Source organism: Copadichromis virginalis, linkage group LG14, assembly GCF_057382275.1.
Source record: "Copadichromis virginalis isolate Kocher_CV1m ecotype Utaka linkage group LG14, C_Virginalis_male_GT1.1, whole genome shotgun sequence".
In the NCBI taxonomy this organism is placed as follows: domain Eukaryota; kingdom Metazoa; phylum Chordata; class Actinopteri; order Cichliformes; family Cichlidae; genus Copadichromis; species Copadichromis virginalis.
In genome coordinates, this window is record NC_140631.1 from 32,810,188 (window position 1) to 32,836,283 (window position 26,096).

The 26,096-nt window shown below is 38.9% G+C and overlaps 1 protein-coding gene across 2 annotated transcripts in view; it reads left to right on the forward strand.

Moving 5' to 3' along the window:
• Positions 1–26,096, forward strand: part of robo1 (roundabout, axon guidance receptor, homolog 1 (Drosophila)) — a 223,371-nt gene that overhangs the window by 59,008 nt on the left and 138,267 nt on the right. For both annotated transcript variants that reach the window (XM_085430530.1, XM_085430531.1), the window contains exon 3: positions 18,705–18,794. In XM_085430530.1, the coding sequence (XP_085286656.1) occupies positions 18,705–18,794 (90 nt within the window). The remainder of the gene's footprint in view (positions 1–18,704; positions 18,795–26,096) is intronic.

A 26,096-nucleotide genomic window follows, 5' to 3' on the forward strand; every position in this document is an offset into this window, starting at 1 on the left:
ATGGAAAAGACACTAAGTCAGCCTAGAGGAGGTCACTGCCTTCCCAAGGAGACAGAGCTGGTCTCAAGTTGGCATGAAAATTGATATTGTTAACAGTTTTAGATGGCAATGACACTGGAAGTGTTGCGTTTGGTGTTATATTTAGTTACTTGACAAAGGAATTGGAAATCCTGTAAAGTGCATTAGTAGTCTCAGTCACCAGATCACTAGAGTATTTTTTACAAGAACCCTCTTTCTTTTTTAGTGAATGGCAAACTGAAAGAAATGTTTGGCTTTTGGTTTGGAAACCTACACTGAGACTAAACGTTGGAAGTGAAATGTAAATACAAAAAGGTACGAGACTCTCAAAAACCTACACCACTCTGGGAAGCACTTCTGCACACAGTGTGCTCTCTATAAAATATATCATCTTGAATAAGTGAAACATTTTTACCCAGAAAATATAGAAAAGACTGTTTCTGCAAATTGTACAAATTATTGCTTAAGCCTTGTTTCTGTTATGCAGTCTCCCTGTCAATCAAATTTACTGATAATTTGCCTTTTTACAGCAGCCACAGCAAGTTTGTGCTCTAAAGCTGTGCTTTTTTTAAGCTCAAAACAACTTCTGTGTATCTAGAGACAGAAGCACGCTCATACACATTAATATGCAGTTATGCAGTTTCACTCAGTTAACATCCGCAGGGAAATACAGGTGTGTATTGTCTGACTGGTTTATGACTAGAATACATTTTCACTTTCAAATTTCAAGTAATTTTAGTTCAGAGTTTCTAGGTTGTTATTTAAGCTGGTTGCTCATGCCCATGTTCATAATTCTATTTTAGATATAATAAGAGATAAGAAATGTTTCCATGCTTCAGTGTTTATCAAACAAACTTGCAGCATCCACTCAGACTTGTTACTCTTTTGTCACCTGCTGTCAATCATCATCTCCAACCACAGACTGTACACAAAAGATGGACATAGCTTTTGGGTCTGAACAAAGAAATCACCCCGGCAGTGTTTTGAACCCGCATTTTTTCTAATGGCCTGCAGGGGGCAGTTCATGTTAAATTTAATATATCTCGCTACAGTTTCATGTTGACATTTGTGAACATAATGGACAAAAAGGACATGCCCAGGTGGAAGTGTACACAGGTTCAAGCTTGCAGGCAAGCTGTTTTTGAAAAGTTGAATGTACATGTGAGACTCAGCTATTGCAATCCATCTTCATCTCAAAATGAGAGAAAAAAGGAGAGGGTCGAGTGAGGTATTTATGTCTGTTGGTTTTGAGTTTTAAATTAGAGTTAATGAAACTGTGTGGTTGCACAGATGTTGGTTGATCACAACTCCTTGGGGTTTTTTTTGTGTATTTGTTTGTCACTGAAAGATGTCCCTGTGTGTTTGGAGAGAATGATAAAGAGTGGGGAAAAGACTGTTGAACCATTTAAAACATATAAACTGAACAACTTTGTATATGCTCAGTCTACAAATGTGGGAAATTAACTCCTTAATATGTGTATCTGTCTGACCAACAGCAGTAGTGCTGATGTGTTTTTTGTGTTTGGGCAACACAGTGAGAATTGTGGAGGGTGTATAGTAAATGTACCCTGGCAGTGATAGTCTTTATTATTGTAATCTCAAAATTACTTTTTGTCCCTGCAAAATTTCATCTTTGGAAATGGTTGAAATATATCTCTCTGTATAATCTGTGAATCTCTAAGCTTCTGATACGCCATTAAAACAACAGTAAAAATGGACACAGTCATACACCTGTGCTTCAACCCAGCTTGAGCAGCGGGGGCACAACAAGCCAGCTCACAAAAATCAAGAGGTACAGCACAAGCAGGAAGGGCAGCTCGTGACAACAGATTGTGATGTCAGTTTGACATCATCTTTGTCATACAGTGCTCTTCATCAGATCCCACACAGCAGGTATAATGAGACCTTAAAAAGAAGCCAGGCAAACTTTCCAGCAAAAACTTCACAAACTAATAAGTCATATTCATGTTTTATATGCAGTGTATGGTTCTGTTAGTTCTGAGTGAAGCCTCACAAACTCCAAGATGTCTGTGACATAGACGTCTGTGTCACGTCTGTGTCACTCCAATGCTGGGTGAGTTAGGCTATAGCCCCCTGTGTGAACCAAGCTGGTTAACCACTTAATTATCTATTTAACAGGATGTGTGGTTATTACAATAAAACATGACTCAAAACATAGCAATAAAGGGTTATAATGATGGACAATATGCTACATTTTTATATTTTTCTTGTTTTATTTGCATTCTAAGGACTACTTAAAGTGTTAATGTAGTTTTATCAATGCAATAGGACGTGATCAAATTTTATGTGTTTTTCTTTTAATGCATTTTCCTCATATTTTGCATTAACAGATGTCTAAAAGGTTTTTGTATTACAAATCAAAATGAACACAGATGTTCCTCTATGTCTGCTAGATATGTAAATACACAGCTGTTTGCCAGTGATAACACATCAGTTTTTTAGTGTTTATAGCTTGCTGCCAGTGAAAATGGTCAACAAATGAGCTAATGCTGGGGTTTATGTCTCCACAATAATATTCATCTGTATTCCATCCAAGCCCATGTGGTGATATAATCATTTAACCTTTCTGTTGTGGCAGGCTGTCACCTTAGAGTCGCCTTATCTTGTCACCTTATCCACTCTACAGAAAAAAATTGTTTAATCTCTAAAAACCACGAAAATGGGGAAATGTTACTCATATGTTCATGGGTTTATCCGACTCATCTCCTGGATACTGAATGTGCCATGCAGACTGCTGCATGCAAGTTTCATTTAGCAGCACACAAAGCATAAAGAGATATGCATAAGTGAATTCTGACGATATAAGTAATAATGTCACTAGCTAATATTTGCTATCCGAGACTAAATCTCTGCTAAGAGTGTGCAGGCAGAGCTCCTCTCGCTGGAAGAGTAACGTGTACTTTTACAGCTAATGTCAGCACACAGTGGGTTTTTTGTATTTTCATGTCACACCCTCTCATGATCTTACACGTTGGCCAGTGCATGAACTCGAAGCAGAATCCATAAAACTGGTGTGCAGGTATGAGTGCATGCAGTTAATAAATAAAATATTACATTTTCTGTTTTTAGCATCAAGTTGTCTCCACACACCTCAGATGCACCATCTCTATGTGTAACTTTTAGTTTTTACAACATTCTGCTTGTCAAGAAGACAACTCAGGAGTGTGTTAGCTCTATTGTTCCAAGCAGATATGACATAATTATTTATAACTGATACAGTATATTTACAGTATTCATGGATAAACATGAGCTTTGGTGAACCCTTACATGAACAAGTCCACAAATGGACCACCAGCTTTATGCTGTTTGCTGAGGTTTCGGTTCTGCTTCTGTCACAGCCTCATCCTTGTGATTTATGAGGCAGATTATAGGATTTATGGCTGATTTACTCTGCTCTGGATGCTAACAGAATCCACAGAAATCTAGCTGGCTGCCTCTCAAAATTTGATCAAAGTGCCTTATTTATTTCAGATATACTAAATGTTTTCCATGCAAACGGTTTATAACCATTCCAGTTTATTCTGCAAAAAAAGTAAATAAACTGACTGATTTATCGCCATATTTTTCCATTACATGGTCGATTTGTGTGACAAAAAATACTACTGCCTGCAATATTGTCATGATAAATTATCTAGCTGTATGTAGTTTAAAGTATGTGGCCTATATAAGTCTCTGGTATAATTCTCTGGTTTCATTTGCCTGAACTTATGAAACCTCGTTGTGTGCAGCTTTACGCTACATTGTAAATATCAAATTTAGTTGTGGCTAGCATAAATGATTTTCTGTGGGAGTTTGTGGCTAGCATAAATGATTTTTTGTTGGAGCTGCATATGCAAAGATATAAACTGATACATCCAATAGATGGCAACAGCGACATGCTGGGCTGGTTTGAGTTTGAGGGAAATAATGAGTGATAAAGAGCAGTGGACTGTATCATGTGGTTTGGGTCAGAGGCCAGATGGAGTCCAGACAGTCTTAACCACAGACACACAGTCATCAGAAACAAAGCCCAAAGCAGTAGAAGCTTGTAAATATGTGGAACAATTATTGTAGATGTCTCACTGTGTGTAAGGAATAAAGTGAATCTCATGGTATGAGCACCAGATCCAAATCTTTTCTTTGCTGTAATATTAGAAACCTTCCTCAACCCTCATCACTTACTTTTTCCATATTTGGAACCAAATAAGAAACAACTCTTCATTATTCACACTCACACTCTAATTAATTCACTATTAGATGTGCTAATGAGTACCGGAGCCCAGATGTGTTCTCTCTTTTTTTTTTTCCCAGGTTTTTTGGTCATTCTATGCATTGCTTCCTCTAAGCTGTGCTCTTCATCACACCTTTCCCATTTCTCTCCCTGCCCAAGGCTCTAAGAGGTACAGACATTTTTTAATTAGATAACCGTGAGCTGGGAATCTCAATTACCGCACGCCATACACAAGGTCAGAAACAAAGCGATGGAAGGTCAGTTTATGGCACAGTGGGATGGCAAAAGGGAAGAGGGTGCAAATGGAATCTCAGTGTCACTGATATTGGATCATTTATCTTGTTACAGTTCCTAAAATGCAATGAACCTGATTCACTCAGTATTTGTAAAAACAGGATCTATAGCAAGACATGGCACACATGATAATCATGCGTGTGTTTTCTATGCCTGTTCAGTGGCTATTCTTTTGCTTTCCAAACAAGCCTGCACAATAAATAAATAAATAATTAAATAAATGTTTTCTTATTGTAGTAATCCAATCCTTGAATTTCTAATGCGTTCACAAAAACAGCTTCATGTGAGAAGAATTTAAACTTTTCAGCAGAGAGATGTCAAAAAAACAGGTGGATACTGTGATCAGACATGGCCCATAAATATGGGGCTCAGAGAAGCATGAGCCAGAGGGAAATCACAGGATTCTGAGAACATTCAGGGTCAAGGGTCATTAAGTACTGAGGCATGTCTTTAAAGGCTAAAATTCAAATGGTACCACTCCTTGATGTTTTATTCCTCCTTTTTTCACGCCACTTTCACTTTAGCCATTTTATAGGGAAATGTTTGCACACGCAGATGCTTTTCTTTTGTACATCTGGATGTGAGATATATAAAATGGGGGGAAAAGCACATGCTCTTACTTCACTTTCTTATTCTGTTTTAGTCTGGACACCCATATATCTTCCAGATATGTAACACATATTATAGTCTGAGTACATATACATCAAACCTTGAATAACCTCACCATACCTTGTATTTACCTTATTTATTTAGCCCTACTAACATTTCTACTACTTTTATCTCTACATTTTCTTTGTATATGACTGTATGTTTGTCTTTTTCATTGCACCTGAGGCATAGCCAATCTGCAAATTTATTACACATTCTATAATGACAAAAAGCGCTTCTAATTCTATTTCTAATTCTAATTTTCTGAACACGTAACTGGTGCCAGTGTTTCGTCCTTTAAAAAGACACAAAATATTCACCTATCAGAACTTCAGCTTTCAGGACTTGCGCTCAGCAAAGTCACTGACCTCACTTCTGACTAGCTCTTAAAGCAAGTCACATTATTATATGCCCAGCTGTATAGCTTTAAAAACTATGTTTCTGCTTTGATATACTGGTAGCTATAGCAGCTGGCTGCCAGCAAACACTATACTGGACCTTGTGCCTTTTGCCATTTTTAATTAAATTATCTGAGAAATAACATGGTGGTGCACTCTGTCTTGTTAGTTTATTGGTCTGTGCAAATGAACAGATATGCATGTTGTGCATTGCACATTCATGGAGATAGCTTGCTAATCTTAGTTAGCATTCCAGCTGCTCAACCAATTATGGCAACTTCTGGCTGCAAAAAACTTACAAGTCATGGGTGACATCATAGTAGCCCAGTCTGCGGAAATTGTCAATCCAGTGTTTATTAGAAGGGAAACATGGTTGTGTTTATGCTCTCACTATAGTACTACTAAGTCTGTGTTGCACAGTATATTGAGGTTGCGGTAAAAGTTAAAAAAATCACACTTTTCATGTCTTTGCCTTCTTGGTTTAACAGAAATTAATGTTGAGGTTTTGCAAGTCTATGCTATTGTTGAAGAGAAATACTGATGACTGCACATTCTTGCATGAACATTAAATATTCACGTTTGATAGAGCGAGTTCAATTTAAGGTACATTTGTCGACTCCATTAACTTTTCTGCTGATGAGACAGGTTTGCTTTGATTTTCTGAACTACATGCTGTAGGGCATTCAGACATAACTGTGCATATATAGGACAGGCAGTCTGTCTGCCAGACAGCAGCAAACCCACACCGTCCAACCACAGCAAAGACAGAGCAAGCTGTTTACCAGCCCAGATGAAAATCTGCTGAGGCTCTCGTTCCCCTCACTTCACTGATGAAGTGGTAATTATAGAGGTCTCACACCTCCAGAGAGCGCACAATCTTAAGTCGCTGTGGTGTTATGCCTGTCTGTAACACATTTTGGTCACACTGTGAACCAGAGGCAACGTGGCTAGTGGAGGTTTGTGGCTGTTGCAGTGTTTTGTTACTGTTTCTGCTGATTCATGGTTTACACAAATTTAACATAAATTTAAGTTCTTATCAAATGGAACAAAAAATATTTGAGTTGCAACTAATTGTTTTCACTCCATTTGAACGATTATATTTATTTTTTTATGCTTTTCCTATCTTTTTAAAGAACCATTGGAGCTGCCCCGTATAAACAAAAACATATTTTCCCCCACAGTTTTGTTGTTGTTTTTTTCTTTTGGAAAGCTCAATAACTAATCCACCTCTGCTGTCTGCATGTCCTCAATAGTGGCAAACACACATCGGTTTAAGCACAATCCAGCTGTGCCAGTGGTTGGGCGTCCATCGTGGGAGAGGGTCTATGTATCAGCATTCCACAGCATTCACACACCCCATTTACTCACAACAATCCCCTGCTCCATCTTACAGTATCAGCACTGTCATAATGGAAATCCATTCCTCAGACACTGGTTAACTTGTGAGCTCATGATTTGCATTTGTGTGGAGATATTCAAGCCATCTGTTTCCACAACCCAGGCATACAAGAGATTTTCTCTTGGTCCAGGTCCAGATCATCAAGTGGCATTAATAATAATGCCACTTGATGATCTGGACCTTTATATAGCGGTTTTCGAGACCCTCAAAGCGCTTTACAATTCCACTATTCATTCACTCTCACATTCACACACTGGTGGAGACAAGCTACAGTTGTAGCCACAGCTGCCCTGGGGCAGACAGACAGAAGCGAGGCTGCCATATCGCACCATTGGCCCCTCTGGCCATCACCAGTAGGCAGCAGGTGAAGTGTCTTGCCCAAGGACACAACGACTGAGACTGTCAAAGCCAGGGCTCAAACCGGCAACCTTCCGATTACAAGATGAACTGCCAACTCTTGAGCTACGATGATCGTGGCTTACAAAGTGAATGCAGAATCCAAGGCTGATTAGTGGATTAGTGACGTTAAATTGCTCTTTACTGCCACCACACGGAGCATCTCTAATAAAACTGCATAAAAAATTAAAACGATTTTAATTCAAAGAGGTATTCTGGTTTTGTGCTTTTAACATTTTCAAATGATGTCACATTACTGCATGAATGAAATATTGATGTCTTGCTGTAACATCTTTTTTAAGTGCAGCGTGAGCAATGGAACAGTAGGGAATCACCCACTACTTATGATTCAGTGAGAGGCCTATTGTGGCAGCGACACTAATCAGCACTAATGAAGACTGGCTGTGGAGTCTCACGTCATAAGACCTAAAATGAACCTGTCTAATTAATTTGCTAATTGGAAATCTGGAACAATACAAGGCTGGTGTTCTTATATTGAACTGTCTTGTTGTAACTTAATTTTGAGAAGACTGTAAGTAGAAAAAGCAGCTGGAATACAATTAATAACTGAGTTTGATTAATGTTATAGGTATTATATTTAGATGCTCACTTCATTTTGTACTAGATGCTGGAAGCAGCCTTACACATCATTCAGAAAACGGTGGGATAAAAGGGAATGAGCACAGAAATAGTCCCTAGCCACATAAAGGCGCTATTGGACATATTACCACCAGATGTCTGACACCATGTGATTTGTTTCACCCTCTGTAACCCCTTTGAATGTAACAAAAATGTTGTTGGTCTCTTGCACGTTTTATATTTCTTCAGATGTACTGCAATAAAGCATTAACTAAAAACATCACCCATTCCATTGTGTGCAGCCACCTTACGTTCTCATCTTTCATGGACAGTGTGCCAAGTTTCCTTGGATAGAAATTCACCCTTTTTTTTAAAGTACTCAACACAAGCAGATGGTAATGCAATACCCTGCCTGTAACACATCACTCCATAATCTAGCTGCAATCCAGAAATTCACCTGTCACTAATAAATTTTGCTGATTTCATTTGGTGAAGGGGTGACAGAAGGGAGAGCTGTTATGCCTTTACAGGAGGACTGGAGGGTTGCACTTTGTCCTTTTGTTGCATTTCCTGCCTTTCTTGGATTTACGATGTGCTTCTCACAGCCTCCGGCCCTCCGGTGCTTCGGCTCTCCCATGTGTCATGTGACACCTCTGCTTTACAGCTAGCAAAAATCATCAGAGGCCATGCCTGGGAAGCTGCTTGTGGGCTTTTTTAACACTGCCAAAGCTAATAATAATATTAAGTTATTTATTATATGTATAACTTTTAAAGTTTTAGCTTTTAAAGTAAGGGTCTAAGGAAAACATTGTATATGCCCATGCAAATTATTATTATCTGCCTAATACAGTGACTGAATAAGAGGTTAAATAATGAATTTGCTCTTGGTATATATTGGAATGTGATAGGAAAAAAGTCTTCATATGGTCCTATATGAGGCCAGTCAGCTACTATTTTCCATATCAGGTATAAGGTTGGATATCACAGATCGTCCCTTTTTGTATGTGGCTCCTATTCTACACACAAATACAGTTTTTCTTAGACAGCTGAGAATCATATTAAAGGAGATATAAAGTGGGAGGTTAGTAGATACATTTAAGGTTGTAAATCTTTAAGAAAAGATTTTGGACTGAAATGACTTATGGAAACTGGTGAATGAAATATTGTGATTTGTTTTATGGCCTATAATTATGTCGTCATCTAAACACCCCGTGGCAGAGGCAGAATTTCAGGTGGAAACAAGCTTTGATTTAATGAGATGACAGTTAGATGAATTGCATGGAAGAATATTGTTTCAAGGGTATTTTTGAGGTCATATTGTCAAAAGCCATATGTTGCTCAATTTTAGTGTATTTCTTACGTTGGTAAAGTGACTGGGTTGATATCTTCCTTAAACCTGCTGGACATTAAAAAAGCATAAATACACTATACTGCTTTAAAACTGCTTTTGTGAACATACAATGAATGGCTTAAGCTGTCAGAGAAAGCAGATGTTGAGGTCTCACATTGTAAAACTTGATCCAGTCTTCATCCTTAAGAATTTTGCTTAAAAACTGCCTCAGGTGAGACACTACATTTGCTTTCTTTTCTTTCTTTTTTTCTTACTGTCTTTGTTGTCTTTAGAAAGGCTTTCTTTTAACAAGAGCACAAATGGGTTTAATCTGAGCTGGCCTACCAACAGCATCCACATTCTTGTCCACTGAGTTAGTTGAAGTTTGAAACAGTGATTTTGGTTTGTTATACTAAAAATGGCATCACAGATGTGCAAGACTGTATGACAAACTTGAGACGTGCCTGTGTGTGATATAGACCAAAATCACAGCCGTGCCGCAGGTTTCCTGACATTTGATCCGTGCTGGCAGCTGTAAACTACACTGTAACTTAAACATCAGAAAAAGAGGTGGGTTTTTCAAGTTGACCTGTAGATTTAAACAATCCTTACAGTCCCCTTGTGGTCTTACCAACTTGATCTGGCTGTCTACTGAGATTGTTAGTTTTATGAGTGCTGAGAAACTGGCTGCATGCCTGCAACATTCTTACCGCACATCGTCTCAAGTCCTCATTTTCATCTCTTCTAATCAGAAAGTGGCATACTCAGAGCATGAGTTGGTTTATCTGCCCTCTCTCATTGGACTGTGAATGGTTAGTGTGTGCTCCAGTAAATTAGCATACACATGTTTCTCCCTGACAAGCACCAGTCCGTGGTGGAATGAGAGTGTTTGTGTAGGCAGAAAGAGAGGGAGATAGGCTGGGAAAGAGAGATAGCGCTCGCTGTTTGTTCAGTTTGCTTGACTTCAGATCAGATCGTGACTGAACTGTGACATGGGCAAATGAACAGAATCATTACAAAACTGCTATGTGCAAAATACCTGTATCTCAGAGTAAAGGCCAGTAAGTGTTGTCTTATACATCAAACTAAAGCTGAAGCATGGAAACTCAGGTTTGTAAAACTGCAAACTAATTATTTGTATAAATAATAAAATGTGATACAATGTAATGATTTAATCTCTAGTAAAAACTAAAAGTGTCTCAGTAAGTTAGATCCTGATGTGAAATCGGAACAACTTCAGTGCTCCTTGGCACTGATTCTCTAAGTTGGAACTGGATCTGTGCCTCAGGAATAATTGTCAGTCTTCCAAAAGATATTCCCATATTTGATGTTTTGATACTGGTAATTGAGTGTACTGTCACCACTACCTTATGGAAATGTTTTATCGCATGTTTTATGTTTTCTAACAGGATTGCTTAGAGCAACTTTGTACTTGTTGGCATTGCATCTGTCCTCTAAGAGAGGAACTGGACCAAAACTATGGCAGCAAAATGCTCCCCCAGTCCTTCTAAAAGCTTCTGGGCTAACCTTCTGCATCGTTATTTCTGGTTAAACAAGGCCCCACCTAAATAAATGGGGAGAGATCTGTAACTTTAATTTCAATGGTATATAAAATCTTAATCTAAATATCGTACATTGACAGAATCATTCCCTTGAGTCATTACAGTAAATCTCTTTCCTTCTGTCTGTGTGCTTGTTCCTTTGTCTGCCAACTCCTTCTACATGATCAAAGTTGAGCAACAAAAGCGAGCACACAGGTACATCTTAGGCTCCAGAGTTTTCTTATCTATATCAGATATTACGACATTGTTGTGTTGCCTGGCAACCACCTACAAATAGACTAAAATTCCTCATATTTTAGCATTTGTACCTATAGACATTTTTCATATCACCACAATTAACTTCTACTTTAAAAACAAAACTTGAATATTATGATTTATATTATTAAGCCATCACATTGCTTGGCAACCACCTAATAACTACTACAATTATATTTCTATAATAGAGCAGGGCATGAGCATTGACCAGTGTATATGATAAATATAGAAATTAGATTAAAGAAAAACATCCCTCAAAAGTTTGTTGTTGTTTGCCGCAAAATATGGTTTGCTTACTTCTGCTACATATGCAAATTTACAACATCATTTACAGTTCACTCCAGAGTGTCACCATAATTAGTGACTCTGGCTCATCTCACCAGAACATAATATGCAAGGAAAAATGAAAAGCACACTTATAAGCGTACATCTCTAATGAGGAAATATCCTTGCTACCATAAGTCAGAAGCTGCCGTGAACAGCAACTGTGTAACAACATGTTTGGCTTTATATGTTTCCTGATCCCACAGTTACTAAACAGATGATTAGCTCTTTAGTTGACAGGGAAGGACAACAACCAGCTTTGGTTATGGAGTCCTTCTATTTCCTTAAATTCTTTAAGTGCCAGATCTTTCCTTCATAATGCGGTTTCTTCCGTAGTACAACAGAGAGACTAGTTTATTATGGGTCAAGGCTTTTTCCTTTAATTTGTCATGTTGTCTTTATGTATGCACACATCCTTTAACAGCTGGTCTTTTTTTCTAAGTAGAGGTCAGGGGGAAAAAGGTATTATGTGAAGGAATAATTGCATGTCATTGAAGCGGTTCAGCAAACACTGCCAAACCAAGATGCATTTCATATTTGCTCATTTGTTTTGACCACAACACAGCTTGAGAGAAGAAAGAGATTAAGAGGTGTGCCTAGTGTGAACTGAAAGCCGGGTGTCATAACATCAAAGACTGACAAGGTTATACATCAGCTGTAGATCTTTTCCCCTCTCATGAGCTTTAATTAAAATGTCGCAGAATTCCCCTTGGCTTACGTTAATGCCACAAACAACCTCGAGGCGTTTACCAGGAAACTTTGCTGGGCATTGAGGGCACAGGTGAACTGGAAATGATAAACAACTATCAAGTCTTTACATCTCTGTCCTGCATAATTTGCATGAGAAGAGTTCGAGTTTAAATACACCAACAAGTTTTGGGGTCACATGTCAAGAATTTTGGTCAGTAACCACCAAATCTCATTTAAGCATAAAAACCCAAGAAATTTTCCTTGTCCCTGGAAAGTCAGACTTCGGCGATGGAGCAGCTCCAGAAAATGTTACTGGGAGGAATGACGGATTAGAGGCTTGCTTTTTGGTCTCTTGGTTTGGGAAAGAATTGTTCACATTAACATATTGATGGAATTTTCAGAGATTATTAAAAAACACATGTGAACTGAGTTAGAGGGTGTTTTTTCCCTGTGTGTTCATGCATGTGTGTTTGTATGTTTAGAGCACACTGCCTGATTAAGTGAATCAATGAGCAGGACAATATGCCATCATTGTATTTTGTCAGTAATTTGCCGCTGCTTTGAAGTGAGGTCTAATTTATTTGCTCTGCTGCCCTCTAAACTCATTTTCTATCATCACGAGCCTCCAGTTTCTCTTATAGATTACTTTTTCCCCTATACCATCCTCTGTCTTATATAGACCAAGAAAGAGAATCTGAACACTAGTATTAGCTGTCATTACTCACACAAACCACCCCCACATACAAAGAAATCTTATGGTATTTGAGTGAAGTGCAGGGTAGAGCAGCTGCATGAAGCAGATTTTATACCGGGAAGTCAGAGAAGGTCACTAGTCTGTCGGCAGTGATGGTGCGGATGTTGACAAGCTGCTTCTGAGTCATGACCATGAGCTGTTCACCTTGGCTACAGAACTTTAAATTCTAGAAAGATCATATTTTTCTCACCTATGAGAAGTCTCTCCCTCTCTATCATTCTCTTTTCTCCATCCTCCAATTTGTCTCTCTCTGAGCAGAAAAAGTGTTCCAGTGTCACAGAAATGGACATCTGGGCTTTTGGCAGCTTGGAGTATGCTTGCCTCAGCTCCACTGGGATGTCAAAGCAAGTTCAGACTCCTTGCAGGCTTTGAACTTATTTGACATCAGTGTGGTTAAACAAATCTGAGAGGCAACATTTTAAGTGAGCATGATAATATCTATTTTACATAACGTAAAGGTATGGGAATAAGATGTCCATAAAAAAGTGTTTTGCAAAAGTTAGCTTTTCAGGGATAAAGGTGCCCTGAAAGCAGCTATGAGAGCTTCAGCGTGAGCTGCTCGCTCAGTGGGATTCTACTTGGCACTCACCGATTGCAGCTCAGCAGAGTGACCATGCAATATTTAGCACCCTTCAAGCCAATCAGCACTCTTTGTCCTGGATCTGTCTCACTGTTTTTCTTTCTGTGGTTGGTTGCCGATGCCCTCCGAGCAAATCTATCAGTGAGCAAATTGGCACATATTTCTTCCTTGACGTTTGCGCTTCTATTTAATAACAATCAACCAATCATGTATTCAGAGGTGAGTCACATTCCAACTTTGAGGTGTGTGGCAGTTTTGTAACCAACGAAACCATGAGGGGGGAAAGGATACAGTTCGCACAACCGCAGTGAAATTGTCAATAGCAAAATCCTGTTTGCAGGCATTCATGCACAAACTAACATGTCTGATCAGAACACTTTGTCGTTATACTCGTTTTATTTTCTCCAGCTGGTGCAATGAACCTGTGGCTGTTAAGGACATCAGAGGGTTTGGTGGAAAAGCTGCAAAGTCATTCAGTCAGCCTTTCCCCGCAGTTCACTCATGGGAACTAATACAGGCCTGATTATTGTAGTTTGTCATTGTCAATATCATGGCTTGATTCTTAAATATCTTTTGAGAACATAATAGTTGTGTGGGAAATTAAATAGAGTCTTAAACATACTCAAGCGCTCCCCCTGTTCTTACAGAAACTATTGAAAAACACATAAAATATCTTTTTCAGTTTCTAAGTCATGTTTGTTCTTTCTAATGGGGCAGTTTTAGCTGGTTAAATATACTTTAATCCTTCACAGATCAGGTTATAGACAACTAATATGCACAGGGCTTGGCAGAGCAACATAAAATACAAACAGTAACAGCTTGTGGATTGTATATATTGGTTTCCTCTCATTTATCATGAATTAAACTGCTCTGGTATAATAATTAGTTCATGCTTGGAGCTAAAGGTATTATCAGCTAGCTATTAATGTACTTTACCGTGTTTGCAGGGGTATGGTTTCATACATGAACGTTAAGAGCCAGCCTTTCGGCACAGCTGAAGTGTGCATGTGTGAGTGTGAGCCATTTGCTCCACTTTCTCACGACAGCTGCTGCACAACTTAATGATTTGTGACATGGTATTTTATGCTGTCAACGCACCGTTTTAATCTTGTCTTTAAACAATAGTTTACCAGTTTTGAAAATAAAATGTGAAATGTGGTCTATATGGTATGTAGCTACAGCTGGCTAGCTTAGATTAGTGTGAAGGGTGATACCCAGCTTGGCTTTGTGTTAAAGCTATAAAATCTGCCTACCAGCATCTCTAAAGTCACAAATGAGTATATATTATATATATTATATTATATCAGTAGTTTAATCTGTACAAAAACTGAAATGTAAAAATGAAAAATAGGGATTTTATTGGCAATTGTGTTGGATTATTTATTTGCCATGAGTGTGGACTCCAAGGAAAAAAAAACTGTGAGCAGCAGTAGGCAGATTTTCTTAGTGTTTGTACTAAACCAAGTCTGCTGACCCCAACTATAAGATAATGTGAGTAGTATTGATCATCTCTAATCTTCAAGGGGAAAGAAACTATGCATTTTTTTTAATTAAAGTCAAACTTCTCATTTAAACAGGTCCTAATATGCTCATTTTGACGATCATGGTTTTATTCTCAGACTCTACTAAAACAGATTTCCATGATTCACAGTTAAAAAAAAAATACTTATTTACTATATACTGGGGATTGTGTGGCCATTCAGTTCATCCACTGTCTGGCACAAGTTGATTTTTTTTATTCTTTAAGCTCACCCTCCACCATTCTTCTTTACACTGTATGTGACAAAACTGCCTCTCCACTTTGACTTTGTACTTCTCTCCAGCTTTCTGTCCTTAATGCGTACGTATGTATTATCTCAAGGCCTAATTAAAACTCCATTAGTCATGCAGAAAACAAAGAAAGAGTAATCAAAATGGAAATGAATGTAATGGTGCTGTGGAAACAGATGAAGCAGACAGAGTAGATTCTGCTGAAAAGGGCTCTTTTGAAGGAGCTTTTTGTACTTTCTTTCTTTACCGTTTTGTTATAGTGAAGGCCATTGAATTCAGCTCCTCAACGACAAAAAAATGAAGTTTTAAGATGATGTCATGCGTTTGACTATCAGCAGCAAAGATTTTATTTAAATTTGCAGCTTTGAGAATGACTGCTACAAATGAAAGCAGTGGGAATCTTGTTGACTGTGCTTAATAATTAGCATTCTTGTTGGCTGTTCATACTTTTCCCCTCTGTCATCAGACAAAAAAAGTAAACAGATGTTAGTGGAGAACATTCTCAAAGAAACCAATTTAATAAGTGAAATGGCTTGAGGTCCCTTACAGAAATATGCTGCTTCTCTGATCAGCCTGTGTGAAGGAACATGTCCTACAGCAAATAATCAGTCAGTCCTCTTAACAAGCTCCACAGTCAGACTCCCCAAACTAATCATTTTAAGCCCATCCATCACTTTTGCAGACTGCCAGGGTGCCAGTGACAAGATAACAATGAGACAACAGCAAGTCTCTCAGCTTCTTCATTCACATTTATTACAAGCTCCCAGCGTTTGTCACTTAGCAATAACTGCATAAGTCAGACTGGACAGCAGCTGAAGTGCTGATTGACTTCGCGTTGTTGCCAAGATACTAACAGTTCCTAACCTGTGGACATGAAGAAACAGCTGTGGTGGAGAAAAAGCAACGTGCTGTTCTGTTTGACTCCGAGGCCAGGGCTTATAACCAGGGGCCCGTGAGTAACAAGGGAGTGGTTTAAGAGACAGAATGTATGCTTTTGTATCTTTAAATAAGTAGTTAGTTCACTCCACATGGACCATGTTAATTAGTTAGCAGGGGATCTGATGTTGTGTGCTGTGTTTGGGCTAAAAGGAAAGGGAGATCCAGACTGTGGGTCTGGATATCTGTCTTGATGCCCCAGGGGGATCTGTGTACACCACCTGTTAATGAACTCTGAAGTGGTCTCTAATAGGACCTCCGCTTATGGACCACCCAGGAAATACAGCATAAAGATGTAAAGGGCAGATACTGCAGACAAGACTCGAAGCTAGTGGAGATGGAGAAACACAAAGTCTAAGACTATCTGATCTTATGCTTTTTTTTTTATATAATAACATGCTTCTGCTGATATGTCTTTGACACAATTATCTTAACTCAAAGGTTAGCTCAATGGTTGTCAGTCATATCAAACTGTTTTCACCAGCAGAAATAGATGGTAAAGGCCATTTTCACAACTGAGCAAAGATCATCTGCTGATTAAAAACTGTAAGATGATGTTGAAAGCTCTGAAATAAACTAGTAAGTCATAATCATCCAAAAAGTAAACAAATTCAGGATATTGTTTTATTTAAAATTGGCAGATTGATATTTTTCCTTATGCTTGTAAGGAAGATGTTCAATTAAAGCTAAGTAAAGCTGAAAATACTTTCCACAATATTTGTTAGTGTTATTTGCTATTAATGGACCTTTGGACTCAGTTTATAAACTTAACAACATTTTTTTTAATTTCATCCTTTTCCACTAGAATGAGAAAAAAGCCTTTAAGTCGGTGTATTTGATTTAGTTTATATATGCCTGGTTGTGGAATTATGTATACTATTTTTTTTCTTTTATTTTTTTGCAAAAACACACATTTATATTTTTGTCCTTGCTTTCAGGCTATAATTGCTGCCAGTGTCAAGCTACATTTTTTTCCAGTAGCAGATGTTTGTGTTTAATCTGTCTGTTGTGAACAAATTAAAAACAATCTCTGACTGCCGGTGTCACGCTATAATTGTCAGACAGTGCATCAGACCTGCTGTTGATGTCTGTGTTTCTTCATGCCATGCACATTTTCATCTCATTCGTTACATGTGTCATCACACTTCATTCGCATGCACGATACTGAGTAACCTACATGGTTATTAATGTGTGACTCAGTGGCTCTGCTCTCCTGTTGTGTCAGTCGGATCCTGTTGCTTAGACAAACACACAGGCAGAAAAGTGCCAGATAATACGTTCGGGCCAGCATGAAGCCCTTTTACTGCCACGCTAATTGCATCACTGCGAGCACAGCAGGGGTGCGTAATCGCTGCATTTTGAATGTCTTCTTTGTGGTTACCATCATTAATGTGTCCAGTGCTGTTGTTAAATGTGATTTCAGGTCATTGCTGTGTATGAAAAGTTTGCATAAATTTGGACTGTCAATTTTCTAATGGTGGGAGTGGCAGACGATATTGTAGGTCACCTTCTTCTTCTCACTCTAATGGCTTAAAGTACTCTCCAATGAACAATTCCGTCTGCCCGTCTGCTATTTATCTGAAGTGATGCCAGATCTCATTGAGGAAACAGATACTTCCGACAGACTGCCACTCACTTAGCTAAAGGGGTTAGATGATTAAGATTCAGTTTACCCCCACCACCACCCACCCCAACTGCCCAGCCCACATTAACCCCCTGTCAGTGGTACACAAAAAGAATGGGCATGGCTGAGCCTGATTTATTTCACACAGAGTCATCATAAGGGCACAGGGGGCCTCTCGGCTCCTCGATAAGCCAGATACACCAGGGCCCCGTTGGCCTTTCTTTTTACTCTCTTCCCCGTGCTGTCCCGCCCTCATGCAGTCTGTCACACATACTCAATCTGTCAATCCAAAAAGAGAGACAGGCACAAAGACGGGCACAAATCAAAAGAAACTGATTAGCGATTAATGGTGCATCATTGTATTTGCATCAGGACTGCGTGCACGGTGTATGTGTGTGCATATAGAGTGATGTTGTCAGTCATGCAGAGTGTGCCCTGGCCCTCCCTCTTCTGTCCACCACATGTGCTCCTATAGGGGTGCAGCCACTTATGGCTATTGATATTGTAGGGATGACTCTGTTGTGCGCACACATGCTCACATTCAATCCCAACACAGGGTAGCAGAACAGCCTCCTGCTGAGCCCAAAGAAAAGCTGAAGATTGCATCAACCGATCATTCTGATGGATCTGTTCTCACCTACCGGCTGATTGAAACTTCAAAAGTTTTTGGTTGCTTTGTTTTAGGCACATAAAAAGGAATTTAAACAAGTGTTTGGATTATTTGATGTTTGCATGATGTGGGTGTTTGGACTCCTCTGCAAGAGACAGCGTTTACAGGGATGGAGCCTGGCACTTCTGAGCATATTTACAGTCTGCCTGTGTCAGGGAGGCAGAGGGCTGGAGGTCTGGACCGTGGGTGTGGAAAGTGGGCAGAATGCATCTAGTTTCTCAGTCCCTTTGGTGTTATTGTTGACAGAGATGGGAGTCGCTCAAGATGGTGCCAGCGAAGGGGCAACACCAGCTCCTACCACTGAGCATGAGGATGACAACTCTTTGGGCTACACAGGTACTGCTGCTGCTTTTAACTTAAAAGTCCACTCACATATGTTCTGTGTTTATTGGTTACACAACACTACTTTTGGCTGTTTTTAGTGGAAATATGTCTCAGTGCTCACCTTAAATTGTTGCCAATCAGTTTTGAAGCCACTGAGTCCTCTGTGCAAACTTTTAGTAAAGTAAGACCGGCCTTGTGTCCAGCAGTAAACTTTAGAACAAACAAAACAGGAACTCTATGTCAACCAAGGTACCTGCCCAGAGAGCAGTACACATTCATTTTTGATTTTTGTTTGTTTATGTTGTAAATGTTTTTTAAGGTTAATCGTGCATGATAGATGTTTACTTTGATTACATAAACATGCAAGAGGATAATAATAGATAAGAGGCATTGATTTGTAAATAACTGAACATAAATCAAGGTTATAGATCAGAGGTCAAATGTGATATGATATTTGGATGCAAACTAAAGTGTGGTATTTAGAACCCCCGTATATTAGTATCATTTCCTAAATGTTGCCAACACAAACAAAGGCAGCAGAATTTTAAGTATAATTTTAAAGATAAATTGCATTTTGTGAATGTTTGACCTTATTTTACTCTAAAGAAGAGGTCAGAAGTCCAAAGGAATATGATACTTATCATGTTGACAGACAGAATGACATGCATGTCAGTGGTACCAAAAACATAACTTTCTTGGGGGATGTGAAAAAAATCGAAATATTTTCCAGGTTCACTTTTCGAGAGAATTTTCAAGTTCAATTTTCATCTTTTTTTTTTTTTTATTGATCTGCAATGAACAAGCAAACATTAGGCCTCTCTTCTGCAAAACAGGTTATACTTAGACTTGGAATTCAATTTAAAATCAGAAAAAGTGAGCTGACTGTCACAGCAAGGCACACCAGCCAATTATACTGTACCTAATCCTTTACTAAGATTGGCAGTCAAAAGGATTTCAGAATGCTTTCAGAACAGCCAGTTGTTTATATTTTTCAATCAGAAAGTATTTTCACAGAATAAATAAGCACTTAGTTTAGACACCATGTTCCATATGTGTTTCAGTGGAAGCCGCTTCTGAAAGAGGAGAATTGTGGGAAAATGAGGCACCAAACTGAATAGCATTTGTAGTTGGATGTCTTCAATAAATGAGTGCTCTGTAGGGAAATGAGAAGCCAGAAGCAGCTTCTGAGCCCAAGAGACTAACAGACACACATACGCACAAACTCAAAAAGGAAACAAGTCTGGAAAAAATTATTGATGATGCATGTGTTTTGTTTGAGTTTTGGGCTCTTTTCCCAGAGTGCGGGTGAATAGTGTTCCCCCTGTGTTGTTGTAGCAAGAAGGCCTACCTCACTAGGTGATTTACCGGACCTCACACATCTTCAGGAAATATTGTGAAGAAAAGGGAAATCCAAATTGACTGCCAAAATCTTTATGTGGTCCATCACAATGTGTTGTAGCCTGGTAGCTTGTTTTTATACTTGGACTTCTAAAAGATAACCAGCAAAACTATAACATAACCATCAGAAACACCATAGTGTGGCCTTCATCAGTAATGCCAAGGGAAAAGGTCTGAGACATTACAGATATCTCCTAGAAAATGGTAGCTAATGACCTAGCTAACAGGCCTTGAAGACTTTGAATGCAGGTTTAAAGAGGAAAATCATGTTGTGTCTGCTTCACTGCATTTGTGTTCATCTTTAGAATGATAAATCTACCTTTTGGACAGTGCCAAGAGTTCATCTTTAATCTGGCCATTTAATCCCATCTGTGCATGAAAATGAAGGAAATCGATCTGGCCCAGTCAGTGAATTGGAAATGAGACTAATGTGCCCTAATACCTCATTCTGCCCCTGATAGAACAAAGTGGGCTGCTGCCAAAGACTCCATTTACAAGGAGCGTGACTCTCTGGATGAAACGTGAGGATAATCTTGACAGCTGCCAGTCTGAGCTAAAAAAAAAAAAAAAAAAAAAAAAAAAGACTGCTCCATTAATTGTTAAGGTGAAGAACCTTTTAGGTGCCTGGGTTTGTTTAATTATGAGTGTTTTTCATTCGATCTCTGTGACCTTCATCCAGAAACAAAGTTCATTGATTTCTGTGTAAGTTTCACTGATTAACTAATCACACTCTATGCACGCGATTCAAGGATCCTATGTCCTTGTCATCCATGTCCTTTTATAACATGTCTGAAATCACTACCAATATCATCATTACTTTAACCTGACCTTCTTTAGTTTAGGTGAAACTAAAAACAACTGCCACATGTCCAGGCACTGACTCAGTAATGTTTTATATTATGGTCACCCGGGACTAATACAGCCTACTGTGAATTTTATAAGGAAACACAAGCTGACCTGAAGTTTGTAACACATTAAAAATGTTTTTTATTGGTCCCTTATGATATTGACTCTCAGCCAGCTCTAAATTGTTTCCCGATATCAAAGAGCTTTGCACAGAACTTCACATTCATAATAAATGAGACTGACCTGTGTGAAAGCAGTGGATTAGAAAGGCACGCTAAAACTCCTGCACTTACACTTTGCTAGCCAGTGCTTGGCAGGCCTACACACACAGAGGAGACAGGTCTTTGGTTCTTCTGCCTCAACATGAAAGGCTGAGCATTACTTCAGAGAGCACATCAGCACTCATATCCTCCCTCTCCGCTGACAGCTACCATTGCGTTTGTCACAGATCACAAAGGACGGCAACTTCAGAGAGCTGCTCTATTTGTAAGGTTATGGAAATAGAAATAGGGAGGAAGAGAGGGAACTGAAGGTTGCCACGCTGTCATCACTGATTGGCTTCAGAATAGAGGGGTCCAGGCATGTCAAAATGCAGCATTTTATCTTCTCTCAAAGCAGTCACCCCTCAATGTCTCCAAGAAACCATTCACGACACTGATGGATGTGCAGACAGGTGATGGGAGAACAAAGCCGTGTCTAGCCGAGAGCTGCGGAGGCATCAAGGTTAATATTGCTGAAAATGTGATCAAATAGAAATTATCCATCAGGGCGTTCACATAGTGCAATGCAGGCTGTTAGTCCACATTTCTGTAGTGAAATGAAAAAAGGTGTAGTGCGAGTGATAAAGATGATGACTGTATATACACCATGTAAGATATTCATTCTCTAGGCTGTTGCTCCTTTTTGTCTTTACAGTCACTTCTACTGACTTACTCATATGCATACTTCTATCTCTAAATTGTATGTAAGCAATAAGCACTGGTTGTCACATTGTAGTATATACTGTAGTCGAGTCATTTCTGATGATGTCTCACACTCTAAAATACTGTATTTGTCAAACAGCAGTCACCTGATGTCTACCTAAGAATAAACAGTATTCTACTGAAACATCCACCAGACTGATGTATATACCAAGTGCAGCATGAATGTAGAAAAACATTTAGTGTGTACCCTATTCATGTTGAACCATGCTGGTACTTTCAAAAGAATATAGACAACACTGAGCTGAGCCTAGCTTCTTGCCTATACTGTAGTAAAAGCATACATTGTGTGACACAGTTCTGTCAGGTGTCATTTTGTCACATGGCACATTTTTATTTTACAATGACGATAAAAGCAAACACAAATTTAATTTTTTGGAGGGAGAAGGTATTTTTTTATATTCATGCTAATGTTGCAGTAGTTATTGTATGTTCAAATCCAGCATATTTAACTAAATAAAGTCTCAATATCTAATCAGTTACACTCAGTTTTACCAAGTATTGATTTTGGTCCATAAACTAATAATAAAATCATTTTAAACCATGATCTATCAAACTGCACAATCAAACAAATTTAGCAGAAAAGGAATTTTAAAAATCAGCTGCTGCTACCAAACTGTACAAAAAGCAATTTAACCTCTAGGAAAAGAAATAATACCTCTATTTAACTGGAGTGGATGGAGTTAATGCTTACTCGATGTCTTTATGATCTTGGCGCTTGTTTTCACCTTATTGATGTGGAGCTGAAGTGGACTGTGCCTGGATACATGGCACAGACAGCGTTATCATGATAGAGATGGAGAACTCTATTCCCTGTTCATCCTTTCTTTTCATTACTGGGCTCTTGCGCTGGCCTTGAGTCCCCTCCCTGAAAACCAATTTCCTTGACACCATCACCTTCACATATATTACCCAAGAGTCCCCACAGCATCATCGTGTCACATCTCCATGACACTCATTTATGTTCATCAGACGTAGTGCCCTGATAATCATGATACAGGAAGCAAAGAGAATTGTACACATTCAGCTTGCTGCACTCACACACATTATCCCCAGTATGGCAACAGCACTCATTTCATAACAGTGCAACAATAGAGAGATATCCCTTGCCACGCCTGGAGGAGCGATTCACTTGAGATATAATTAGTTATAACCAAGCACTAATGCCCTATATACAGCTTCCCCGTAGTCTCTTTGCTGCTGGAGGTTTTTTTGTTCCCCATCCAATCTCTTTTCATCTCCCTGATCTGCACAGCTTAGCTTAGCCCTGTCCAAAAAAATAGGTCTATTAGCCATTCTTGTCAGGATAGCAAGTGTAGTAATGTGGTCAAGAGGCACTGGAGTGGCAGTAAGATTGGAGATGGGAGTTAGCATGAGTGCAAAGGGGTCAAAACACAAAGACTATGAGGTGAGAATTAAATTAGAATATTCAGATTCACGTTTCTAGTGTCCTCATGATAATTGAGAAGAAAATTGGATGGGGTTTTGCTAAGTGCTAATAATCTTCTGCTCTTGTCCTGTCAAATATGCTTTGTTTCCAAATGAAAGGATAATAAATGTTTTGGAGGTATTTTAGAGTGTAAATGGGTCAAAATTTTCCATTCCTAAATGGTAGTGGTCGAACTGGTTTGGTTTGTCCAGCCATACATAAGTTGGTGGTTCACAAAGTTTCTATAACAGGGACCTCAAATGAAAGCTCAGAAAGGCAAACCTGTCACATGTCAGGGTGAGGATCCTGCCAATAAAATAATTTCAGGAAGAAATCTTTACCTCATTTTATTGACCTGTTTGGATCTCTTTGCTCAACACACAGAGAGGCTACTATAATTCTGGTATAACAATGCAGTAACAGTGTTGTGCGCACAAGTCCCCAAACAATTTTCCTTTACAAAAGAGGCAGCTGTGAGCAGAATGGCTTTTTGCAAAATCAGAATTTAATCTGTTCAGCACAGCAACATTTGGTACAGATATGTGGAGTTAGTTAGTTATGTGATGAAATTCGGTGGATTTACAATCAAAACATTGACTTGAGAGCAGAGGTACAACACACTACACTCAATTTCTTGTTCCAAGTGAAACTCATTTGTTTTCAAAAAAGTAACCTCTGTTAAAGACTGTTAAAGACAAAGTAGGACTGGTCAAACTAGACTCATCATTAAGCTGAGTTTGACAAAACATTAACTGGAGCTGAAGGTAGTTTGTTGTCAGTTCATTATGTACTTGAAGCATTACATAGCACTACAATCTATTCACAAGCTTTTTGAAAGGGAGAGAGCATTTGAGTTTAGTTATTTATCCACAAATGCACATTAATTACCTATCCTCAATCAGCCTGGCACAAAGGCAGGATTGATCAGGATCTAAGAGCAAGGGTAATTTTTTCACTTAAGCTACAGTTCAATAAAGCCCTGATCCATTTACTAAAGTGTACTAAAATGTCTAAGTGTCCCATAACTACATCTAGGATTCCAAAACAACCACCAAAGTATAAAAACCCTGATGCATAAGCAGCACAAGGGGGACCAAAGAAATTTTGCCTTTGGTTTTAATCTTGTGACTCATCAGTGGCTCTTTTGAACTTGTTGTATGCCTCCCAGATTTATTGTTTGTAATGACCCATCCAAAGCACTGGTGTTTATTATTCCTGGCAAAACTCTGTAGTTTATATGTTCACTTCCAGAGTTGCCTTTGCCCTCAGATCAATTAGCTATCTTTACGAGCCAACGCATAAGGAGTTCTTCGACCTCGCCGACAACCCCATGTGCTCCTCCCAGTAGAAATTACTGTAATAACTGTCAGCCGGACTGACTGGTTGATGATCTGTAAAATCATTGCTGGTTTTATTAGTGGTGATATGATTCATGCATAGTCATGTTGGACATGAAGTATAGCCAGAGACAATAATAAGCCTGTTTCTCTGAGAGTCGGCATGAGCTGCAGGGGTGCTGTGGAAACTCAACAGTGTGACTGTGTCTCAGAAGGGCTCGCTGTCTGTGTGTGTGAGAGAGGGGAATATCACGAGGAGGTGGGCTGTAAATCTGAGCAGCACCTGCTCCCTCCACTCTGGCGCGTGGTGTGAGGTCAGCAGCACCCAGATATCCCATCGATCATATTTATTGCATTCATCACAGCACCAGTTTGTTTTGGCAGCTGATCGCACCAGGGAAAGAAAAAGAAAGAATAGGCTTTTTATTTGAGGGATGTGAATGCTTTTAGCATGAGCAGCGTCTTTCCTTGCTCGGGATCTTAGAAGATCAATCGCTGATGTTGGCTCAAAGCATCCACTGTAACCGCAACTAGAATGATATTCTAAATACACTTGGAAAGTTACTATAAGAACTACCTCACAGGAAAAATATTAATGCCCCATCAATTCTCAGCTTTGTGCCACTTTAGGTTTGTGTGGATTATTGAAACAACAGTTTGTGTTGTTGCTTCACTGATCAATTTCTTTTCAAAATATAAAAGAAAGATTTTACAAACCAAACCATTTTGAATTAGGAATGTTAAGCAGTAACCGGCTATAATAAAAGTAGCTATAAGACTCTGACAATGGCAGTGTGGGCCTGTTGGCTAGCTGAATCACTGGACTGGCATAAAATGTGGTCCTAGAAGGTTTACCTTGAGAGCTTTAGTTTTCTCTGACTTCTTACCTACCACCACAATGTAGCTTAGTGAAAACACTAAACTACAACTGGATAGCTTGTCAAGGTTTTGCAGATACAAAATTATGGCTTCTTCGTGATTAAAACTGTAAATAGTGATCGTCTCCGGCCGTCATTAGTAAATTAGGAAATATAGCTGTAAAATTAATGGCATCACAACAAGCCTTATGCATTATTAGTCAGAAATATTTGTATTTTAATATTCTAAACTACAACTGTCCTTTACACTTACCAAACTCAGGTCAGGACGTGGAGTGTGTTAGCATTTAGCCTTAAATGCTTCTGTGCTAGAGTCTCAGAGAGCTGGTAGTATTGTAGTAATTTCACAATAGTGTACGCTCAAAACTGTTAGAAAATCCACTTGTTAAGTGACAGATCAACCCTGTTTCCAGTGTCTGAGTGATTAAGGCTGTCATGTTTTTAAC